The sequence below is a fragment of the Taudactylus pleione genome, unplaced genomic scaffold (genome assembly GCF_031769625.1).
Source record: "Taudactylus pleione unplaced genomic scaffold, aTauple2 ptg000053l, whole genome shotgun sequence".
NCBI classification, from domain to species: domain Eukaryota; kingdom Metazoa; phylum Chordata; class Amphibia; order Anura; family Myobatrachidae; genus Taudactylus; species Taudactylus pleione.
In genome coordinates this window covers 12,597,846-12,618,278 of record NW_028284455.1, presented here as the reverse complement: position 1 = coordinate 12,618,278, position 20,433 = coordinate 12,597,846, and the positions used below count along the sequence as shown (strand labels likewise).

The window sequence follows — 20,433 nt, the reverse complement described above, 5'->3', positions numbered from 1 at the left end:
ATGGAAGTGTATCTTTCAGCAGGATGGAGCACCATACCACACCGCCAACAGTTCCATGAAGTGGTTCGGTGATCACCAAATCACTGTCTTGCCTTGGCCAGGAAATAGTCCGCATTTGAATCTGATAGAAAATCTTTGGTCAAGGCTTAAAGTGATGGTACCATGAAAAAATCCAAGTAACAAGAGAGAGCTGATGGAAGCCATAATCCAGGCTTGGTACCACGTGATTTCACCTGAAGATCTGGGACGTCTGGTTCACTACGATGCCTTGACTAATCACAGCTGTTATTAAAAACAGAGGATATCCAATGAAATATTAATTTTGTGTATTGCTGAAATTGCATATTTTTTTCCATAATAAAAGCATACCTGTAAAACTGTGGTTTTACTGAAGTTTTCACTGGAAATTTGACAAATGACAACTTAAAAATAAATAGTAATGATTATACTCACATATACTTTGATTGGAATATAAATTATAAGTGATTATAATGTAAAAATAATGACTAAAAAAAATGTTCTAAAAGTGTCCAGAATTAATTCCACTAGTGTATATAAATGTTAAATATCCTGACACAGTTGATCTTGAATTAAAGCAAGCAAGGTTTTGCCCAAAATGGATTTCTTGTAAGAGTTGTCCATTTCAATTAATGACTTCACAAGCAACAATGGTGGTCAAAATTTGTTCTGTATTAGCCTACAAAATATACATGTTTCAAATCATTCTATTTATTAAAAATGTGTGAGTCAGGAGGTAACGTAAATGCGACATACAGACGCACTTACTCGGAGGCGTGAGTAACTTGCACCTAATTGGATCGAGCCCTGTGTCTGCAGGCAAGATCACAATGTACCAACATTGTCTATTTTACATGCTAGAACAAATAAACCTAAATTTTATGTTATTTATTTTTTGTTATTCTTTTTCCTCTCATTTGTGGGAGGTACCTAACTAATCTTATTAGCCTCAAGTAGAGGATGTAGACAGAATTGGCACACATTTTACTAATATAAGCTATTAAGCCGATGTGAGCATCACTTTTGATAATTAGACTTGGAATTATAGTAGCTCATTTTTGTTAATGACATCAGCTAGGTCAAGGCTGTCCAGGGCAGCTTCTGTGTTCATTTCCTAGATTGCGATGCTTTACATGAAAGCATTTTGTAGTTTTTTCTTTGTTTCATTGATAGCAGCTCTTTACTGGATCGAACTGAGCATCACTCTTAAAATAATTATCACTTTTGCTCAACTATTATAAAATATCAATATTATCTACTTCCACCCCAACCACACACACACTCTTCCCAAAACCCTCAACTTCAGCAGGAGAAAGTTTAGGCAAAGTGGAGGCCCTTTCGCTATCCACAAGATATAGACATACATAAGGCAAGGTGGATATAGACAAATCCTGAACACTGAAATGGAGATTCTGCAGTACATCCGTTTTGGCCTCTCAGGTCTGTACTGTGCTGCATTGTCCTTGGTCTCACTGTACAGCTATAGTGACCTATAGTGAGACCTGGCACCTCATCAGTGAGACGTTGACAGCGAATCTGAATAAATTAGCAGCACATTCAATTGCTGCACACTCACTGTACCGAGTAGCTCTAATGGAGCCCATTCATCATTTGCCCGATTCCTCCATTCTCCATTTCTACAAAATCCAACATGTTAGAAATCCTCATTATACCGATTCCATGCATTTTTGGCTTGCAATCTGTGATTTGCAACATGTTGGTTTTTGTCGACTTTTTTACACAATCTAACTGCAAAATGCAGCATTGTGCTGATAAATTGTTGATGTATGAGCCACATAAGTCTCATGTGTGAGTTATGATCGAAGGCTCATCTTGTGAGGCAAAGTATAATTGCCACTGCCTGACTGGACCAGTATTATTCTGGAGGATAATTCATTGGGGAAGATTATGAACTTGAGCAGTGATCCTTATTTTATTATACCTTCTTCACCCTTTAAAAATAGAACCTTAGGAGTGCCCACGCGTGGTTCCAGGGTTTGCCATGCCCTATTTGTTATTACTGCAACAGTGTCTGAATTGCATTCAGTCTCGTCCACTTCAGTAGAGCTGTTTTGAAGCGAATGCACTGAGTCTGAGCCATCAGAGAGCTGGGTGCAGATTAAAAATATGGACAATCACTTTAAATTTATGCTACTTGATAAAGTGCACCTTACCCTCACATTATCATTTGGTCTCTCTCAATGGACCTTCTCACCTTCCCTTGTTAGTGTACACTCACTTAATCTAGTCTTCACCCACTGTTGCGATATATCTGACTTTACCAATTCCCTATTCCCTCCCTCTGACCATTATCTTCTTTCTTTAAAGTTATCCCTCACTCCTTCTCCACCTCCACCCCCCAATGCTACCATCACCAAGCATAACCTTGAGGCAATTACTATGTCCTTATCCTTTCAGCTCGACTCACTCCTCTCCCTTATTGTCTCTCCCTCCTGCCCTGACCAAGTTGTATCCATTTACAATGTATCCCTTACTTCTGCTCTTGACTATGTTTGACAAGCTTTCACTACTCACCTTTGCAGATCCACACCTCAGCCATTCCAAATGCACCAGATAAAGTGTTCACGAACCACTGAGTGACAGTGGAGGAAATCGTCCTCCAATGCAGCCCTCCTTCATTACAAATTTATAGTCTCGACCTACAGTGCTGCCCTTTCCCTCGCTAAACAATCTTATTTCAAGACCCTTATCTCCTCCCATTCCTCCAACCCCTGTCGGCTCTTTACCACTTTCAATTCCCTTCTCTGCCCCCTTCGCCTCCCCTCCTCACTCTCTACCCTTGACTTTGTCACCCAATTCACAATACCTAATATGTAATCCATCCATCAGGACTTTACATTCCACCAGATCTGCCTCATATTCTCTTCTTTCCCAGCCTACCTCTCCCCACCTTCTCCATCCATTTTACCCACTATCACTTCCTTCTTCCCAGTACTTGGAGATTAAGTAATGGCCCCAATCCAGTGCTCACCCCCTTCTACCTTCCCCCCTTGATCCTATCCCCTCTTGCTTCCTCTGCTTTCTCTGTCCCATTGCCTGTTCCCACCTTGCCCATTTCTTTAAACTTTCCCTCTCATCATGCACTGTCCTGTCTGCATTCAAGCATGCCCTTGTATCCCCCATTCTTAAAAAACCCACCCAAGATCATGGCACTCTCTCTAACTACCACCCAATCTCTTTCCTCCTCTTTGCCTCTAAAATCTTTGAGCGGATTATCTACAATGGCCTCACCACCTTTCTTTCTTCCCACTCCCTGCTTGACCCGTTTCAGCCTGGCTTTCGTTTTTTCCACTCCACAGAAACTGCCATTACTAAAGTCAGCAAAGACCTTCTTGATCCAAGAGCCACTTCTTCAAATCCAAGGGCCACTACTCTACTCATTCTCATTGCCCTCTCTGCTGCTTTTCACATAGTGAACCACCCTTTCCTCCTGCAAATCCTTCACTCTTGTGGAATGTGTGATACAGCCCTCTCTTAGCTGTACTCCTTCTTCTGTTCTTTCTCTGTCTCCTCTCATGATTCCACTACTCCTCCATTTACACTACCTGTAGGTGTTCCCCAAGGTTCTGTGCCTGGACCTCTTCTATTCTCCCTTTATACATCCTCTTTAGGTGAGCTCATCAGCTGCATCTCTATGCTGATGATACTCAGATCTACCTCTCCTCTCCTGATCTTTCCCCCTCTTTCCTCACTCATATTTTTAACTGTCTTTCTGCTTTTTCCTCCTGGATGTCCCAGCGCTTTCTTAAACTTAACATGTCTAAGAATGGGTTAATAATCTTCCCACCCTCCCGAATAACCTCACCTCCCTCAATTTAATTATCTATTTATAGAATCACCTCTAGCCTGCCAGTGCACTGTCTTGGAGTTATCCTTGACTCCTCCCCTCTCTTTCAAACCACACATTCTGTACCTTTTGCAGTCCTGACTTTTCCAAATATAACTCCAGAATTAGACCCTTTCTTACACTAGAGGCAACTAAGACCCTCATACACTCCCTGGTCATCTCTAGTCTGGACTACTGTAACCTCCTCTTATCTGGCATCCCTGTCTTCCACCTATCTCCACTCCATTCTGTCCTCAATGCTGCTGCTTTGCTCATCTTCCTCTCCAAACAGAACTACGTCTGCCTATCCTTCCCCTTCAGTACCTAATTCAAGCTCCTCACATTCACTTACAAAGCCCTCACCAAATCCTCTCCTATTCACATCTCAGACCTCATCTCCCTTCACACTCCCGCCTGCCCACTTCTCTCCACAAATAAATGCCTCCTCTCCTACCAACTGATTACTTCCTCCCACTCACTCCTCCAATATTTTTCTCATGGTGCTCCCTACCACTGGAACTCTCTCCCTAGCAGACTCTCCACCTCTCTTAAAAATTTCAAACAGGCTCTTAAGACCCACTGTCAAAGATTTCCAGCTCTCATCCTAAGCCACCACTCCTTGCTCATTGCCTCTCCTTTCTTTGTCACTCCTGTCTGTCTCCCACTTTAGATGGGTCCTCTTCAACCATGTGTCTTTCATTCCTTCACTTATACCATCATCACCTTCCCTTTGTCAACAGCAGCACCAAACCTTGGGTTTGACTACCCCACTGTTTATTTGGGTACTAAGGGCCTGATTCATCTTGGATTCCAGTTGCTAATACGTATGCAATCGGCCAATCGGCCAATTGTTGTGTTCTGCACATGGGTATGCATCGCAGTGCATCGGCTGGCCACTACAGTCGGGACTGCGATCGCATTGTCTTCGCAGACCCATCTCACAGTGATTGACAGGAAGTACCATTTGTGGGTGGTGATAGGGGGGTGGTCAGTGAAACGCAGGCATGCCAGGGGTTTGAACGCCATTGCATGGGTGTACATAAGTTATTCTCTCCGATGCCCTACGCAGCCTGAGGCCTGAAAACGTGCACTGAAGTTGGCAATTTCTGAGTAAGGTCTGACTTTGTGCAAGTATGCGTGAGGCTGCGATGGTACTCAATTGCACCGATGTTCTCTCAGTCTTGCTAAACATTACTGATGTGTGTAAGGAAAAGTGGGCGTCCTTATGTAGTGCTGTGGCGGCATAGCGATCGCAATGAATTAGCATACTATCTCAGTTGAACTGCGTGTGTAATCGCAGCTGTGATTGCAATAGTGATCCTTGCTAAATCAGGTCCTATGACTGCTGCTGCAGAAATGTTTATTAACCTTGTCCATATTCTGAAATGTTTTGTAATATAAGTCACTTTTTTCTTGTTTTGTTCATACTGTTTCTTTTTACACACTCTGTAAGGCACTATGGACCCCTTGTGGTGTCATATAACTAAAGGAAAATAATAAATCTGATTTTACGATAAAGTGAGCAGTTTACATAGCTAGTTTGGTGGTTATATATCAAATTGGACCTAACACAACTGGCAAACCAGGTTTACCATCCAATAGGGATCAGTCAGAACTTCCTACAATTTATTTATTGCTATGTACATGCCATTTGCCAATGTCTAGTTGGCAGACTTGACTTGAATGCTCAGCCGGATCTCTGAGCAACTGAATCCATACAATATTGTCACCTAAGTGTGTGGCCAAACTAGGGCAGTTTCGGTATTCCGTTATTTGTAAACCAGACTCTGGATTCATTATTTTAAAGGTAGAACTTTTCCTTCTTCCATTAGCTATATTATGCATGCCCTTTACTTCCGTAAAGTGAGGTGAAAACCTGGTATAGGAGTCAAGGCCATCTTTGGACCTCCCTTACAGTACTTTGAATACTCAGTTAAGAGCTTGTGGAATGAATATGAAATATATACATTATTAAATATAAAATTGGAAATCATGGTCTCTTTAGAGTGAACAGTATTGTTAGCCAATAAATGTAGAGCTTTTAGTTCATTATTTTGATAGGAAAGAAAAAAATCCCATTTGGTTAAGATTGATGATGTTTAATAGAAGTATATTAAAAACTGAAGATGGTGAACACAGCTCGTAATAGTCTTAATAACACCTCAGGACTGGAATGAGGTATGTAAATACAGTTGAGGTTCACTCTGTCTTGCAGAGATGCTGTACACATTTAGATATTGCACTAAATGTTTGTGGTTAAAACTGGTGACTTCTTTGCTATATTGTTATCAACTTGTATACACTCTCATCGATCGTTTTTATCTTCTGACACGAGCCTCACTAGATAAAGAGTTCATGGAAAATATGAGATATAAGAAGAAAGTTGCAGAGTGTTTTTAAGTAAGTAATTGAGATGAATTTTGAATTGTTCACTACTGTGTGATATTATGACAGCATTGTCTCTCCCAAGTGATTTTTGTAATATTGCAAAATTTAGAAGAGAATTTTCATTGTAACCTTTTTCTTAATTGTCTCATGTTTTCTTAAGCTTATTGTTGTAAACTTTTACCCTCATTGATGGAACAGCCACCATTGTTTGTTTTACTTATATCCCAGTAATTTATCGACTTCACTTCCATTTCTTAATAGCAACTATCTAGCTTTAGTGGTCCCGGGCACTGTACTTTGTACATGAGATACCTCATTTATTTCATGTTCAAGGCTAAATCGTGTCTTTGTTATTTTTTTGTGATCCTCTGATATAGGGCTTGCTCTCCGAAATTTTACGAAAGGAAGAAGATCCCAAGACAGCATCCCAGTCTTTACTGGTAAATCTTAGAGCGATGCAAAATTTCTTGCAGCTACCCGAGGCTGAGAGAGACCGAATTTACCAGGATGAGAGGGAAAGAAGCCTCAATGCCGCCTCCACCATGGGTCCAGCACCATTGATCAGCACACCACCAGCCCGTCCTCCACAGGTAATGGGTATAATATGTATAACTCATCTCCATTTTTGATAACCACTTTTAGAAATGTTGTATACAAATGTAAATATTTATTTATGACCTTTATATAGTATGTGTACCGATGGTGGTGCGTTATTCCTTAAAATACACAAAGTTTTCTAATGAACACTGATGGCATCAGAACTCTCTGTAAACACAGACTATTTACAGGAGTTTAAACATATTTTATATATATTACATATTATACATATTATATGTTAATACTTATGTATAATATATAATATCTATGCTAACATAGCAAAAACAAATAGCTTAATTTCAAAGGATAATGCATAAGAATATGCCTTTAACTCATAGTAAATATGAAACTTTTTTTAATCTTCTTTAAAGTTTAAAATGTACATATTAATATCCGCCTCTGTTTAATGATAAGCTTGATGATATGCAACATGCATCATAGCTGCCCTTCTTTCACCAGTTACTTAGTCAATGATGTGTAAAGTTCCATCAACTCACTATATCTACTACTAATCTCACTGCTCAATATTGTATCCTGCCAATAAATTCAACTTCCTTTCCTAAGATGTTGCTGACTGTTTAGCTTCATTAGTGCTGTGTTGGCACCATTTCGTCTTGTTTATATATTTTTTTATTAGAAATGTTGTCTGCAGATACATTGGTGTTATGTCCCAGTAATGTGTGGGCAAAAAGATGAATTTAACAATTTTGACACCAGAATCTTTCTTCATCGTTGTGACAGGAGCTTCACATCCGTGCTCTGGTGTTGGATACCCTATTTCTTCCGCTATCTATGTTTTTGGCTTCATGCCTATTTTCATTCTCCTCCTCACTTCAGGGCACTGCCCCTGTCAAATACAACCATGCATTTGCATATCTATAATGGGTGCAGGGTGCGCGGTGCACATGAGTCCAGGGGGAGCCACACCGCACACCCTACACCCAGAATTATACTTACCTCTCCTCGGTCCCGCTTCGGCCGGCACTGCAAAACAGCAGCAATCACTGGGAAAAGTGTGCGTCGACCATTTCCCTGGTGTTTTGCGCAATAGAGAAGTCTCTTTGAATGTGGCACGGGTGCCATGGTGCTGGTGACTTGCACATGCTCAGTAGACCCTCGCACAAAGCCAGGGTCTGTCTACTCTGCTGCCAGAGAAGAGGGAGCCCACATGGGGCCTCTCCTCCTTTAAACCACCTCTGCAGGCCTTTTGTCCTCACTAACATATCCACATGAGTGGACAGGCCACTCCATACCACAGTACACTTCTTTTGTGGTGCAGTGAATACTCTGATTGGCTAACAGGAGAGCAAAAATGGTCATACTATTAATGTCCTCACGTGGCAGCTCTCATTGTCTCACTTATTTTCTGCAGGTACTTACCACCTTTTATTTAAATTCCAAATACTAATGTTTTATGCATTTATTACATCTAGATTAGATGTAGCCACTTTGTCTTATTTCAAAAGACTTAATTAGAGTTACTATTTTATTTAAATTAATATACATTTCCTTATGCGAATGCAAGATGAGTTAGGCTTGTGGTGGCACCAGTATGATTTGCAATATTCACATGCTGGCTTATTGATAGGGTCATGAGCATTGATCAGGTCATTATAGGGCATACTCAGAAGAAGTATACACCACTCAGTGGTGTATACTCAGTAGTTATTTTTCAACCATCCTTACCAGTCTCAATATAGTCTGGTCATTTTAACACTGGAGTTTTTCCATTGGGGGGATGGGGGGGGTTACTCATTTGTGGCCAAAATGCAAAGTGGTCCTTTTGGGTTCCTGGAGTAGCAGGACTGGTTTAAGCTCGAAAAAGCTAGATTTTGGGGACATAACCACTTTTTTCCAATTACTACGCCTAATTATTTTGCTCTCCATTAAATTATTAAAGAATGTATACATAAGGGAGGAAGAGTAGGGTGGTGGCGGGTAAAGTTCACAATGTCATCATCCAATGTTCACCAGCAAACAAAATTAGAGTTTAGAACCACCTAATTGCCACACAAAGAAGTGCCTCTTTATCTGGGTTCCAAACAAGAGAGTCTGTAGATGTAACTCTACATAAAAGGAGTAAACATTGTCACTATTTTGTAGAAGGACTGAACTCTAGCTACAATTTTCTCTAGATGAGTGATTGTGATTTTCATGGTGAGTAGTATAGGACTCACTGCCTGTTTAGAACCTCTCTTCCAGACATAGAGACGTTTTTGGAAGAGAGTAATGAGGATTCGAATAGAACCCAACTACCAATTCAGGCCAGCAATCAGCTGAGAAATAGTCCAGAGACAAGATATTTTTGGTCAGTACCAAAACATGTTGTCAAGTGTAGTTTTATGACCTGAATTCCTTCAACACACAATTGGAGAATTATGGGAAAATCTTGTGGAGTTTGTTAGTGGAGATACCACTTGTAGAGTATAATTGGAGAGTTTGAATATATACCAGGTTTTAGCAAAAGTGAAATCCATTAATCAACTATTATTTAACCTATCACTCACATTTTTTCGTACAATGCAGTGTAATGAGATATGTTGATGAACTCATATTCGTGCATCCTATCCATTCACAAGATATCAGTGACAACACTGATGCATGTGGCACTCTATGAATCGATAAGATGATCATTTTGTGAAACCCCACAAAATGACTGACTAATGTGTCTGTAGGCAGCAGGTCGACCATAAAAACAATTTATTCCAATCATAAAGAGCTGCCATTAGTTCTAGCTTTCACATTTTCTTTACCTTACCGCTTTTTGCGTTTCTTGAAATTTTCCAGGGACCTGCTGCTTTTATCTAGCACTGATGAGTGCTAAGTTCCCTGCAGGGAGGCGCCAGCATCTGGGTCCTTAACTAGAATCCTTTGCGGCACCTCCGTCTCCTGGCAACAGGCTGACATATGACCATCCACCAAATGTTGCCTGTGCAGTGTACAATCAGCATCCTCTCAAACAGTCTGAGCATGCGCCGGAATCCAGGACCTCCCACAAGTCGACTTCATTCGTCAGCACAAGCGGGTACAGTAAAGCACAGCTGCCTTCTTCATTAACACTACTGCTCACCGGCAAGCAGGTCATTGTTAAATGCAAGTAGAAAAGTAAAAGCACGGCGAGCGGCAGCGCTATATTATGCCCATTATTAAACTTGTACATAAATGAGGCCCATAGTTTCTTTTTGGTATGTTGCTGTATTTTTTTACTGAAGCGAATTCAGTAGTGGCTTTTTTTATGGACGTATCATGTTCATGTCAAATACATATATAATCAATAAATGGGTATACTTATGGACTCGATTACACGATTCACACGTATGTTGTAATGGTACTTGGCTCCTCCATTAAGTTTTATGGTGATATTTTTGTGCTTTAAAATAAATGTACTGATCCTGGAAAATATTGCTTAGACTCTTATCCAATACCTAGATTCAATGTACATAATAAAACAGATGAGTTCATCAGAGACAAAAGCATTTTCTTGACATGCGGCAGAGTTTACAGCTAATGATTACCAAATGTCTTCCAGGAGTAATAAATAACACAGTTTGACGATGGTGGACAAGAGGAAGCTGCTATGTTTATGCACTAATGTATTGCAAGAAGGAGAACAAATTTCCCTATTGAAAGGGAACATGGTGTGCTAATGGCTTAGTCTACTATTAATGGAGTTTAGCCTGGAGTCCAGTAAAGGATCCTTTTAGAGATAAGGGGGGAACAATGGACGCCGAATCATAAAAAAAAAAGTGATGTCCTAATAGAACTACTGTGATTTAATAATTAGTATTGCCTTAGGCTTCGCTGAATCATAGTATTTTGTTTCTGTATGTCTTAAAGATTACTCATATAATTCAAAATGCCTAATATTATTACTGGGGACTTTTGTAGCATTGTATATCTTACTGTTGCAATGATTCAAAATGAGTTGAGAGTTGTTTAGTTTAGTTGTTTGCTCTGCCATGTGATTTAGATATGAGCTAATAGTAATCCATTTATCAAGCAATACAACTTTTATTTATTTGGGGTTTTTTAAAAGGAGCTAATTGGATGTAAAATGAATTCTAAAACAACAGAAAACTGCATAAGGGTGCTGTAAACTCAACATTCTGAGGTCTTGTTTTATTTTCGAAACTGCACTAGAAAAAGAATCAGATAGCTTGTTGTTTGTTACAGAATATTTTTGCACAAGTTTTCCTAAACTATATATCATCCAAACATGTTTGTTTTCCTGTGATATACTTTGTAGCTCTTGTTAGGGAGACAAATTTCATTTTTGCAATTTGACTGTGTTAATGTGTGTGCAATTAATTTTTATAAAACATCGAAAGTAACCAAGCATTCAGTTTCTCAGTCTGGAAATGATAGGAATCACATTCACAAAATATATAAAAATGCACAAACTGGAACATAAAATACGTACAGCGTAGTCTTTTAAGCAACTACTGAAAAGTCACAGAAAAGATCTAGCAAGTCTGTGTCCTATTTTGCATACCATTTTGTGTTGCCAAATGTTATACTGTAGAAAGCAAAATTAAAACAAACTACAAAAGATTCATTAATTGCTTGACAAATTTTCCATTCTTTTCATGTTCGTCCAAAAACAGGTATCACAATCTGCACTGAGTGATAATGCAGAGAAATGCAGAAACGATTATTGATGCATTCATCCACACCAAAACATACATGTCTGTCAGAATAAAGAAGATGAGACTTAAAACTTTTACTTGCAAATATTTTTTCGTCAATCCTTTTTTTTGTCTCAGAAGCCCCTATTGTGACGTACATTTGTATAGACTAAATATGTGTGCATAATTTTACAGGATAGTTTTGGGGATTTATTTTTAAACTTGCACACTGCAGAAGTTTATTTTTAAGTTTTTCAAAAATATACTCTGCTATTTTTCCAAAAAAACGATTTTATTAGAATTGTTATCTTTTACATTACATTGTTATCATCCTGTATAATAAGTACTTATCAAGCAAAGTGCTTAGTGAATTTTTATCTTAAAATTACCAAACACCTGAAATCAATGCAAAATACCTGCCTACAAAGGACGATATGTAAAAAGGAATAATTAAACCTTCTCTACATTCTCTTCAGTATCAGAACAAATGTTAATTCAGTTTTGTTGTGGCTTGCCGTATATAGCGAGAATGTTTTGTTCCACTTTTTAAGACACTGATTGGTCGATTTAACAAATAATGCTGCTTGGTCTCAAAAACTATAATTTATTATTGCTTCATAGCACATCATTAAGATATTTTTTGTCTTAATTTATCAAAAAATTTATGCCAGCAGCTCTAGTAAGAGCCTGTACCAATGAAGAGTTTTTAGTAAAGTAATCATTATCGCCATCGTCCCTGTCCAGCAATGCTCTCCACATATGCTACAATAAATAACGCCAACTTCAGATAGAAGCTAGCTCGAACATGCTGAGCTTTTCAAAGCTTGGGAATTAGCTCAGACCACAGTCCCTATTGTGAATAATGGGGATTGCAGTATTCTGCATTACTTAGCGGAACATAGGAGATCTCAGATATCTTATATCTTATATAGCTGTTAGTAAATTGCAGCAATACTTTTATCATGCGGAAACTTCTGATTTTGATTAGTAAATAAACTACTTTACTTAAAGTATTGCATCATATAACAAACTGTTTTTTACCTACTTCATTTTTTTATATCATTTGTAAAATATGATTTTTATATCTTTTAATATTTAATCTGAGGTGATAGCAAGAGATTTTTGGGTAAATTGTATTCCTTGTTGTTGATGTCATGATCATTGTTATCAAAATTACTTTTGTGGCTTCCTACTAGTACCTTCCTGTCGCTACCTACAATATAGTTTTATAAAATGTGATCGGGGGCAACTTTACATATATGCATGTGTAATACTGATTATATCAACTAGGTGAGCATTTTGTGTATGGAGTATACATAATATTTGTGTTGTCATCATGTTGTTAAAATACTTGTAATTAGTTCTTCCCTTTATTAAAAACAATTAAATTTATAAATTCATATATAAAAGATGAATGTTACAAGACAACAATGTAAATTGTTTTTGTACAAAACCTTATTAAAGGTTACCTCTAATTAAAGTCAGTACCAAATGGTCATTTAGTCTAAAGCAGTGATCCACCTGACTCATTGGGTTGGTTAGATACACTAATTATTAAAGTGTTTCAAATTGCTCTTTGCTGTGAAACATTCATACTGGTTTCAAAGGTAAACTATTTAATGCAAGGCTGACAACAGTGAATAGCCATATGTACCTTATACAGTAGTTATAGTTACTCTAATGGTGATGCCTTTATAGAGGAGAGTAAGTGATAGCAAGTGTTATTCATAGATTTAAAGAACTGTAAAATACCAATGGAAAACTACAAATACTAATAAATATTTGTACAAGATATCTGAGAAATGACATGTGCTGTGCATCTAAATTCAATATTCTATTCTGTTATCAGCCATTTTCTGCAAAAGGTAACAAAAATAGTCTGACTGCCTTTGGTATTTACTGTGCCGGGTTTCTGCAACTACAGTAACTGAATCGGGCAGCACGATCAATTAACCGTGTGGTAAGCCCCGCAGCTAATTGAATTCTCCCCTTTATCTAAGTTCTGATGCCCTCTAGAAAACTTTATATGTAAGTATAAATGTTTTATTAGTTATTTTTTTATGTGTCAACTTAGGTTTTAGGTTTAATTGACCTCTTGATGTTTGGGCAATCACTTTGTGTTTAGAGGTCTCTTGCAACTGAAAAATTGCCTTATATCTGGAAACGCCTTCTAATTGTATTTATGTACAATCTAATAACGGAGGTGTACATATTACAATACATTTTTTAGCAATCAATCACTTTTTAATTATTAGTCAGAAATTGAGTAATTGCTTCCCACAAATTCCAATTTTGATCTGACAGCAGAGAAATATATTTTGCTACATGTGCAATCGAGGACCTTTGTGAGATTGTTTGATTCTTTGAGACTTTTTATACTGTATTATACACAATGAAAACAATATTTTTATAGAGCATTCACCCATAATGAAGTGTCTAGTATCTGTTTGGACCATTGTTATGGCTCTAATAGCCATCTCAAATGACAAAGAATCAAAAATAAGCCCATAGTGTAAAGTGAAAACAATAATGTGATGAAATTCAAATAAGTCACACCTATTCAATGTAATGGTGAAATCTCACAGATTTCTTCTCGCAGACTATGAAAGTATGAGGAGAAATCAGCTACCATAATTGCCCATTATGTTCACTTCTAATTGATTCTACCCCTTTGTGTATCAAACCATGTAAGTATTTAGTACAAATTTCCATTCAAACACCCTCAATATTGTGATATTCAGATTAAGATTTTATTTTTAAATAAATATCTAAATAATATCATATTGAAGTAGCCTATTTTGTATAAACAATATAAAAAATAGAGAGATTAAACTCACAAGAATGATTAGATAGATATGTGGTCCCAAAAAGTCTTAGTGGGGAATTTATCAAAGTTCTAAGAGAGATAGAATTGTGAGAGATAAACTATTAGCCAATCAGTTCCTAACTGTCATTTTTCAAACACAGGGCCTGATTCAGCAGTGCACGCAAGTGCAGATTCCCGATTATAGGGAATCTGCACGTGCGCAAGACTGCGAGTGTGCAGAATGGGTCCTGTGTAGTCGCACGTAGACCCTTGAATGCCTCTGCCTTATTATAAGGGGAGGTGCTTGGGCGGCCGGCATTCCTGGAAATGGGGGCGTGTCCTCCCCGGTTTCCGGGAATTGCCAGACCAGGATCTGCGTTGATCATCACAGTGTCCTCGGCTCACATTTCAGTCAGTCTGAGTAAGCTGACACTTACTCAGCTGGCCGAAGGACCGGCGCCATCCACCATCGTGACCATCGACTAACAATGGTCACGATGGTGATCCCAGCCTGCGACCTCCATCGCAGTGCTGGGATCGCAAATGCAGCAGGGTGTGTCATACACCTCCTGCCGCATTTGCATAATAGCAAGGATCGCAATTGCAAAGCTGCCTGCGTGCAGCTTTGCAATTGCGTTCCTTGCTGAATCAGGCCCACAGTCTGTAAATTGTACGTTTACTTTATCTCTCACAGTTTATCTCTTTCCAAGCTTTAATAAATAACCCTGTTAGTAGAGATTTTAATCAACCGGTGTCTCTGATACACTTCAACGCATTTCACAGATCCTGTATTCTGTCTCTCCCAGAAACTGCCTAGACTTCAACAGCTCCCACTAACGTCCATTGCTTAATAAGGTTTCTAATAGTGGAAATGTGAAGCTAGGAGCATTTAGAGACCATTTTCGCATCCCCCGGCTATGTAATAGTTAATTGTCTTTATCATATTTATTGCCAAGTCCTGAGTTGGTTGCTTAGATAAGACCATGGTTGTTGAGAGTAGACACAGCATCCTGAGAGGTAAGAATTATCATAATTCAGCTCTAAAATTGTCTTTTCCCAGCTTAATATGAGGGCTAGTAAGTCAATAAAGTATTGAGGCTTAAAAAAAAAGAATCATTTGGAAAGGTCTCCAAGTTAGTTTGTTTTTTCCTATCTGTTAAATTCAGCAGATCGTAGTTGTGCATTAAAATGTGCAGAAATATGTCCCATCGAAATTGATACACTGCAGACGTTTAATTAAAATTGCAACCTCATGAAAAACGTGTTTTTTTGTGCTTTTTATTTTCAAACTCTATTATCCTGGTTTACTGTAAGAAGACATACTGTATGGTGGTAATTTTTTATCTCTTTCTTTCCTTCTTCAAACTGCTATTAACTTACAGTTTGCAAAGTGTCATGTCACATGTTGTGATACTTAACAGAGGCTTTGGCTCTCCGGTGAAGCTGATGCACTGCTTATAATATCCATTGCAACAGCAATACTGGATCCCCAGGAAAAACTGTTTCAGCGAGCTGCTTAGTTTATTAAAGTGTGTTCTTTGTTGAATAAAAACAGAACATGACTAATACACATAACCTGAAAAAACAGATATGCTAGAGCTATGAAAGCTCCAGCTGCCTACAGTACTGAGCATTAAACTGGAGCTGTACATGGAGGGAGGACTATTCTGCGAGTGCTGAAACACAAAGGCTTTCAAGTTGAAAGTCTGTACTTTGGATTGTAGCTATATAATACGTCTTCCCAACATTAAGATGTTGAAAAGGAAAACCTGAGTTACAGGATGACATGCAGAGCCATGTTACACAAATCCAAAACTTGCTGTAAATTAATAAATTGAAAAAAAAAAGATTAATGGATTACCACTAAGTTTGTTTATCTTGTGCTTGTGGCCAAAAATACAAAAATATATAACTGACTATACTATATATATATATATATATATATATATATATATATATATATAATATGTATATGTATAGATGCAGATATACACATATATGTAGATATATACAAATATACAATTACAGGTTGAGTCTCCCATATCCAAAATGCTTGGGACCAGGGGTATTTTGGATATCGGAATATTCCGTATTTTGGAATAATTGCATACCATATTGAAATGTCTTAGGTATAGGGCCCAAATCTAAACACAGAATGCATTTATGATTTATATACACTTTATACACACAGCCTGAAGGTAATTTTATACAATATTTTCAATAATTTTGTGCCTCAAACAAAGTATGTGTACATACATGAAATTCATTTATGTGTCATATACACCTTATACACACAGCCTATAGGTCATTTTATACTTTAGTTTTAATTAATTTGTGTCTTAAACAAAGTTTGTGTGCATTGAACCATCAAAAATCAAAGTTTTCACTATCTCAGTCATGCTGAAAATATTCCGTATTTCGGAATATTCCGTATTTCGGAATATTTGGATATGGGATACTCAACCTGTATATACATAAAGTGGAAGGACTTAAACTTCTTTTTTTCAAGTTAAGTTATGAAGTTGTCATTTATTTTTTAACAGATAAATACTGTTATCAGTATCTAAAGAAACTATGAATTCAAAGTAAAGATTACATTTCTTTCATTAGAGTCATAGGGCTACACTTAGCTGCAAGTTGCCGCGCTTTACGCCGTTAGCAGTAGGCTGATCTCTTCACACCTGCGAGCAGAGCTTAGCTTCTGGGACATATCCTGCAAAGTCACCGGAAGCTGTTCCGGCCTCTTTTCCTGGCTAATTGCATCTGCCTATAGTGATTTCATTATATGTAAAAGCACCTTTTTTTGTCTCTGAGTACAGTCACTGTAGCATTTGCATAAAGGTAATGATTATACATGGTCATTAGATGGGCAAAGTATGCTATTCCCAACCTGAATTTATGGTATAGACATATAATATTTTATGCAAAAACATAAAGGGGAAGGGGCTGTTCTAAAAACTAATAAAAATAAACCAGGAATCCAGGATGCCGCCATTGTGCTGTTATCACAGGCATAAATCATGACAGTTATGCTGCACGCTATATAAGATAAGATGATCTTTGCTAGGACAGATGGTTAAATTCTTTCACATTAATTGCGAAAACCTTTCAGTTTGTACTTTTGCACAGCTCCGTGAAAAATTCTGGCTTGTTGCCACAAAACTTGTTTTATGACTTAGTAATTCCTTGTTGTTACCTGACAATGGAGATTGTGTTGTATTAACCTCTTAGCAAAACGTGAAATATTTGAAAAGCTGCAGATGTGACTTGAACCGTAAATGGTATAACTCTTACAATTTTCACAAACCTAGCAGAAAGAAGTCAGCAATTTGTGATTATATGTGATTGTGTGTTTTTATATATATAAACTCAGTTTTTTAAAGAACATTCTATTTATTGTCCATATGTATGTTCCAGGTCAAGACAGCAACCATTGCAACTGAGAGAAACGGAAGCCTGGAGAACTGCAACATGAATATTAATGCTTCCATTTATGACGAGATTCAGCAGGAAATGAAAAGAGCTAAAGTATCCCAATCACTATTTGCAAAGGTTGCAGCTTCCAAAAGCCAGGTACATAATATTCATTTGAAGAAAAAATATTATCCTGCCTTCCGTACAGGCTTAGAATGTTCCAATGTTTGAAAGGGGAATTTAGTGCATTGCACACATGATTGTTTCTAGGTTTTATTGTTCCCAGTGATGGTGATGAACAGTTTTTTCTTGGATGCAAAACAAAAACAAAATAGAAAAAAATGCAATGATCACAACAATAATGTTACCCACACTTGTAAGAAATCTCAGGAAGTGGGAAGGATTTGGGGGAAGGAAGGCACTATGGTAGCAAGTATTTACCCTTCAACACAGTACTTACTATTATGCTTGCCAAACTTTTGACATGTAATTGTTCCTAGCACCTGGAGCCCCCTGAAGGCTTCAACTATTGTGTTTACCTGTAGAAAACCCATTTTTATAAAACCACAGGTTTTCTAAAGACAAGAACACTAATGGTAGCAACAGTATTGTTGGCTATGCTGGCATAGAAATAATATTTTATAGTGTCTCACCCATTTTTAAGTGTTATTATTAAAAATTGTATCTCGCACCTCCTAAATTCCACTCTCCCCACTAAAAGTGTACAGATGTGTCCTTATACATTATTGTCGCAGTCGCACCAAATAGCCCTTCTTGGCACGCTGAGTGTCTTTTTCACTTGAATTTGTGTCTTAAGCTGGGTACACACCTAAAGATTCCAACCATCCAACTAGTTGATTGGTTGGAATGAAAATCTGGTAAGGTATGAAAGCAAATGACAATCAGCAATTTGCTCCCAAACGCCGAAAATGGACAAAAACTGTTGTTTGAACAAATTGTTTAGATCAAACATTTAACAAACTTGTCTGACGACCATTTTCATCTGTTATCTGGCATTTAGGAGCAAATTGCTGATCATCATTTACTCCCATACGTTACCAGATTTTCATTCCAACCAATCAACTAGTTCGATGGTTGGACAGAAAATCTTTAGGTGTGTACCCAGCTTAAGTCGCACAGATTAAACAATCAGATGTGACAAAACCGTTTAACGTGACTGCACTGATTAATTTATGTGTGCAACATTTGTACATCTGTGTGCAAATGAGTCTAAATCTGTATACAAAGTGCTACAATACAGCGGCCACTACATTTTTTAATGCCACTTTTCTTTGTGCTTCATTTGTTTACTTTGCACATATTTAAAACTAATTTGTGCTTGGTTAAAGTCGCAGCCCAGTTTCTCTGGTACAGATTGGATGGTGTTTTGCTGCAACTGCAGTGTGAATAAGATGCAAACTGAACTAAAAAGTTGCTACGCTGAACCACAAGCACAATGGCACTACATGGCGTATTGTGGCTTGGTGTATGAGGACACATTGGTAGATACAGTCTCTTGAATGCAATTATAGAGGGGTGTAACCGGCAATCCCCAACAAAATGTATGAAGGCGGCCCAGTAATACATATCTTATTACTGCACTGAAGGCACCTCACTCTGCTTGTCTGCGATTGCATGAGGTTCCACTACGTAAGTGCCAGAACCCGCACATTCTCAGAAGTGCACTGTGTGGGCCTCAAAAGCAGATGAATACATATTACCATGCTCCTTATCATGAGGTCTTATACAGGTCACTTGTGCTGTCCTAGAATTAGTTACGCCTCTACATACATATCTGTATTGTAAGTAAATCAATTGATTAATCAAACTGAAAAACTAGTAATTTTGTAACATGTTATTAGATTTAGTTACACATATATAGCTTTTGAAAGTTTGTATTGGAATTGTTACCCAGGATGGATAACTTCAGACAATGGTTATAGATGTCTGCTGTTATGAGAACCAGATGTATATGTAGTTCTGCATGGATTATCAGAGAACATTGTCTTAGAATAATTTATTGCTCTATACTGTATTATATAGTGTGATATGTTGGCTATTTTTATTTTAAAAATTTTGTAAAACTGTTACTGTATGTCAAAATGCACAAATGGTTTAGTTCTGTTTTCTCGTGTCTTTAGCGTAACCTATATTCTCATTTATCAGACATTTTTATATTTACCTCTTTGAGTGGTTTGTAGAGTGCTGTTATAGGTTTGCATACATTTTGTTTGTGATGTATTCTTGGAATAAAGAGTTCAATTTTGTGGATGTTGATATTTTCTGTTTCAAGAACAATCAGTAACCATTTAAGGTATGACATAAAAGGTTTGTGTAAAGAAACGTGACAACAGTGAGTTTTGATAAAGAGACTAAAGTGATTGTAGGCAGGGATGAATACTTTGCAGCCCACTCTGCAGTAAGACGAAAACAAAACCCCAAAAGTCTTTGCTGTTTGAAATTCCTGTAATATCTGTGTAGGGTTCTCATGTGTCCTGGTTTTACCATAGCTGTTCACATTTTTCTAACCAAAATCTTTATCTTGCAATACTTATTTTTTCATATTTTAAATACACAAATAATCCACATTTTAAAGGAATGACGAGGTGCATTTTACCACCTAAACAAACTTGTGGTCACTTAGGTGCATTATGTACATGTTTAGGTATGCCTAGATATTACCAGGTATTAAGATTTAAGCATTATACATGGCTAAAAAATATTTTTGTTAACCCTGC

The 20,433-nt window shown here is 37.6% G+C and overlaps 1 protein-coding gene across 5 annotated transcripts in view; it reads left to right on the top strand.

Annotated features, from left to right (window-relative positions):
- SATB1 (SATB homeobox 1) overlaps positions 1-20,433 on the top strand; it is a 196,808-nt gene that overhangs the window by 143,875 nt on the left and 32,500 nt on the right. For 4 of the 5 annotated variants that reach the window (XM_088462720.1, XM_088462719.1, XM_088462721.1 and 1 more), the window contains exons 8-9: positions 6,631-6,843; positions 17,699-17,854. In XM_088462720.1, coding sequence (XP_088318846.1) covers positions 6,631-6,843; positions 17,699-17,854 — 369 coding nt within the window. The remainder of the gene's footprint in view (positions 1-6,630; positions 6,844-17,698; positions 17,855-20,433) is intronic. The other variant, XM_088462723.1, reaches the window with a different exon arrangement.